Consider the following 4,360-nt stretch of genomic DNA (forward strand, 5'->3'; position numbering starts at 1 on the left):
AGGGAGGGCAGCGAGGAGCGCCGGGCGGGGCGGACGCTGCTTTAAAGTCCAGGATTTTCTTCAAAGTTTTTGTTTGTAAAGCGGAGAGCGTTCCCAGCGACCCCTGCAAAGCAGCCGCTCGGTCCCTGCGGGTGCGGAGGCGATGCCGTTTCTCCCCTGGGGCAGCCTCGTGGTTTCATTGCATGGCAACACCTGGGATTCTGGCAGAGCTGCAAAAGCCCGGATTAGTGGAGGAACTCGGGCGTCTGCTCTTGAGTTTTGCTGTTCGTAGTGTTGCTGATGTCTGGATCAATCATCAGATGTTTATATTAACAATTAGTGCAGTAAAAGTCATTATAAATACTGTTGTGCATTTGCTACTCATAGGTACTAACTGAAAATGAATAAAGGCAAACAAATCGATGAAGATGATGATGACAGTGAGCAGTTCGAAGATTTTATGGAGAACTTTAACCAACTTGAATTGCTGGAGACACATAGGCATTTGATTCCTGTGGGAACTCAGAGTTGTTGGTCAGGACAATCTGATGATGATGATGATGAACAAGAAAGAAGTGAGGAATGGTATGAAATGCAGGAAAAGAAAATGGAAAAAAATCCAGAGAAATTGCTACTCTGGGCAGCTGAAAACAATCGGGTAAGGCATTTACTCTGTTCACATGGATCATTGATAAGAATGCTATTTTGAGCAGATACTGACAGTTTCATCCATAAACAAAATTTTCCCTATACATCCCTTTATTTCTCTGAACTATTTTGATCCAGTTTTGCAAGCCATTGTATCTAAAATGTCTCCCTGTGTAGCCAATGCACACTAAAGTATTTCTCAATCTGCTTTCAGTACAAAAGCATTGGTTGTAGTTCAGAGTTAAAGTAACAGCACTCTTTGTAAACTTCTGTAAACTGAAAGCATGCCAGGCTCTTTCTTCATGGCAAATAAGCTTTTTAACCAAGATGGAGAGGGTGTAGCTGAAATGCTATTTTCTCAAAATCTCTATATGCTGAGAATGGGTGGCTTTCCCTATCTCTCTGGGGGAGGGGGAGGCTGCAGGGAAGCTTTTTATTCTTGGCAGTGAGGGAGAGATGACCATGATTCCTGTTATTACATCCTCCTATACATATATTTTCATTAGTTGCCTTTCTTACACACACATGCTCCACCTACAGTCCTGTGGAGGTACTTGCATGTTCACAGGGAGAAGCTCTAAGGCAAAGGTAATCCTAAGGCACTTGCAACTAAATGCTTAAAGCAAAGTGTGGGGAACTAGGGCTGTGTATTTTTGTTAATGTTTTATTTCTTAAAAAAAAGCCACAAACAAAACAAAACAACACTCCCAAGCCAAAACTTCAACAACAAAGTTAAAATATCACATTAAAAAAACCCCACGCCAGTAACAAAGTAGCTGGTTTTATTTTAAAATTTCTTGTTGTGCTTTAGCCTTTCTGAGACTGATAAATTGTTTTCTCATAAAACTTTGGAACGGTAAACCCCATACATCTTGTTTGCAGTTTTGTTTTAAATTACCTGTTTTCCTTAAATAGTTGAGTACAGTGAAGAGGCTCCTCTCCGAAAAGCTGGCTCCAGTTAATGCTCGTGATGAAGATCAGTACACCCCTCTCCATCGAGCTGCCTACAGTGGGCACTTGGACGTTGCACACGAATTGGTCGCCCAAGGGGCAGATGTTCACGCGCAGACAGTGGATGGCTGGACACCTCTGCACAGCGCCTGCAAGTGGAACAACACAAAAGTGGCCGCGTTCTTGCTTCAGCAGGGTGCAGACATCAATGCGCAGACAAATGGGTTGCTGACACCGCTGCATATTGCTGCTGGAAACAAAAACAGTAGAGAAACCCTTGAACTCTTGCTGATGAATCGCTATGTGAAACCAGACCTGAAAAACAACTTGGATGAGACAGCTCTTGACATTGCGAGGAGGACTGACATATATCACTACCTTTTTGAAATAGTAGAAGACTGCATAAATGCTGTGTCCCCTTAGAAGTCGTGGTTAAGCTTGTGAATGTGAGGTTTGCTGCCTCTTGTTTGTGTTCTGCATGCTCATCGGTGGTGGTCTGTCCCTGTGCAACAAGGTTTTCATTTACGATACTTTAGTATTCTCCTCCAGCAAAATGTTGCTTGTTGCAGCTCAGCGCAGCAGTCCTGCTCCTACTTTGAAGCATTACTGCCGTTACTCAAAGTGTTCAGAAAGCTTCAGTAATTTTGGTGAGTCTCTGTTTAAGTAGTGCAAATTCGGAGGGGCTTTTTTAATTAGCTTGTACTGTCAAAGCAGGTGGGGAAAACTGGAATATTTACTTGAAGTGAAAGAGTTCTGGCTTGGTTATGTGGAGTTTTATTACAGCTCACTTGAAATTAATTTTTTTTTTTTTTAGAAATTTAAACTCTCTTTTAAAACTGCATGAACACTCAGAATGAATGTAACTTATTGGGGTGATACACAAAATGTTTAGTGAAAGTGGTGTAAAGCTTACTGTAAATAAAATATTTAACCCTAAGTATTTTGTCATATTTTTCATTGAAAGTTCAATCATCAATGCAATCACCTGTGCATAAATCAAAAGCCTTATTCATTGGATGGTAAAGTAGTTTCAGTTTATATTTTCCTGGTACTTTTCAAGGAAATTCCTTTCTATGAAGATCCTGTTTACTTTTCCCTTGCAAATTAAGTTGAGTAAACTTCTAATGTCATGGATACAGCATTAGTTCAAACAGAGGAACCTCAGCTGTGTGAGGGTAAACAGCCAATTTACTGTAGTGTCAAATTTAGTTAAAGCTAACTTAGTGCACACAACAGTGTTTCTCTTCTACTTTTGAACCCCCCAAAAGAATCCCTCATTCCAGCTCAAGTATTAAGACATCTGAATAGTTTAGAAGCTTTGCAAGTACTTTTCCTCAAAACTCCTTAATTTCCAGATCCTTCATTTATTTTCTTAAAGAATCTTCTGACAGCTTTGGCTGCTGTCATTTAACCAAACTGAAGGTGGCAGGGGTGGGTTGGTTTGTTTCTTAAGATTTTGAGGCCTTTAGCATGTGTGGCTTCTCTCTCCACAGCCATGTCAGCTTGTATCTCACTGATCTGCAGTGAAGACTTGAGACTCTTCACCTGATGTGCTCCCAGCAGGTCTTGGCACTATTTGGTTTAACTTAGCAGAAAAATGTTAATTAATGCTTTACATTTTCACAAGAGACGTCATAATTTGTTGCATCTCTTTGTCAGTTCAGCCTTACTGTTAGCAAGTGAAAGATTGTATGATTTTTTTTAGACTTTATCCGAGAGTTTAATTTATGTGTGTTACTGTTCACATCAGCTGTATCAGTCAGCATGTCTCAATCTTTCAACTTCTCTTGGAGAATCAAAATCTCTGGATTATTTAGATGTCTGTGAGAGGTCCAGTAGTGTGCACCTCCCACTTTATTTTTTTTTAATTTTACCCACCTTAGTTCAAGTGTAAGTTTCAGACAAAAATCACTACTAAATGCAAGTATTTAATGACTGAGGGTTTTTAAGTACCAGAGCACCAGTATGGTGCTCTGACCAAACATCTGAGGAGGGCATCTCCATCACCTGCCTTTCTAGAAGCCCTGTTCAGCATTTCTGTCAGAAAACAGAGAGCTGCCTCTGAACTATGAATGATACAAAATGATTTGTAATGCTTATTATTTTGAAAGTTTGGTTTCAAGACATCTGTGGAAGATGAATACACCTTGAAATGTATCAAGGGAAAAATAAAGAAAGGGATTACATCATGCATTTGTGTAACTAGACTTGGTTTGTATCTTATCAATTCTTATTTACCTCATGCAAGTCTTGACTTCAGGGAAAGTAACACGGACAAACTTCCCAGTCGTACATCACCCACCCAGTTAAACAGGACTCTTCTGCCATTAGTTTCATCTGTCCACCATTGCCTCGGGTGAGGATGATGAGGCATCCTTTGCCCAGGCAGGCCAGCGGCAACACCCCACAGGGGTACACACTGTGCATGCCGGCTGCTGAGCACGATGGTGCTGACTGACACAAATGAGGAGCTGTGGATACCTGGAGTAGAACCATTAATGGTACCTAGGGCTGTCACCCGCCCTGCGCCCCGGGATGGCAAATGGCCACACCCTGCCTCCGAGGTGCCCCCGTCGTTAACCCTGGCCTGCGGCAGGTCTAAAATACCCCAAGTGTGACTGGAAATGGCGGATCCGCTCTGCGCCCCTCGGCACAAGGCGGCGGGAGGGGGTCCCTCAGGAACTCGCTCCTCCAAGGCGCAGCCCAAACATGGCGGAAGGTGGGCAGCTCGGTGCCGCCCTGCTCTGCCCCACGGCCCGCCGGGGTGCCGGTTCTCAGCGCT

At 42.7% G+C, this 4,360-nt stretch overlaps 1 protein-coding gene across 1 annotated transcript; it reads left to right on the forward strand.

The window, feature by feature from the left end:
- The first annotated feature begins 365 nt into the window (after positions 1-365).
- ANKRD49 (ankyrin repeat domain 49) lies at positions 366-2,193 on the forward strand. Its single transcript, XM_010193285.1, has 2 exons — positions 366-637; positions 1,543-2,193. The coding sequence occupies exons 1-2, from the start codon at positions 380-382 to the stop codon at positions 1,999-2,001; spliced, it is 717 nt and encodes a 238-aa protein (XP_010191587.1). The 5' UTR covers positions 366-379; the 3' UTR covers positions 2,002-2,193.
- Positions 2,194-4,360: the final 2,167 nt, after the last annotated feature.

The sequence above is a fragment of the Mesitornis unicolor genome, unplaced genomic scaffold, assembly GCF_000695765.1.
Source record: "Mesitornis unicolor isolate BGI_N332 unplaced genomic scaffold, ASM69576v1 C13567198, whole genome shotgun sequence".
In the NCBI taxonomy this organism is placed as follows: domain Eukaryota; kingdom Metazoa; phylum Chordata; class Aves; order Mesitornithiformes; family Mesitornithidae; genus Mesitornis; species Mesitornis unicolor.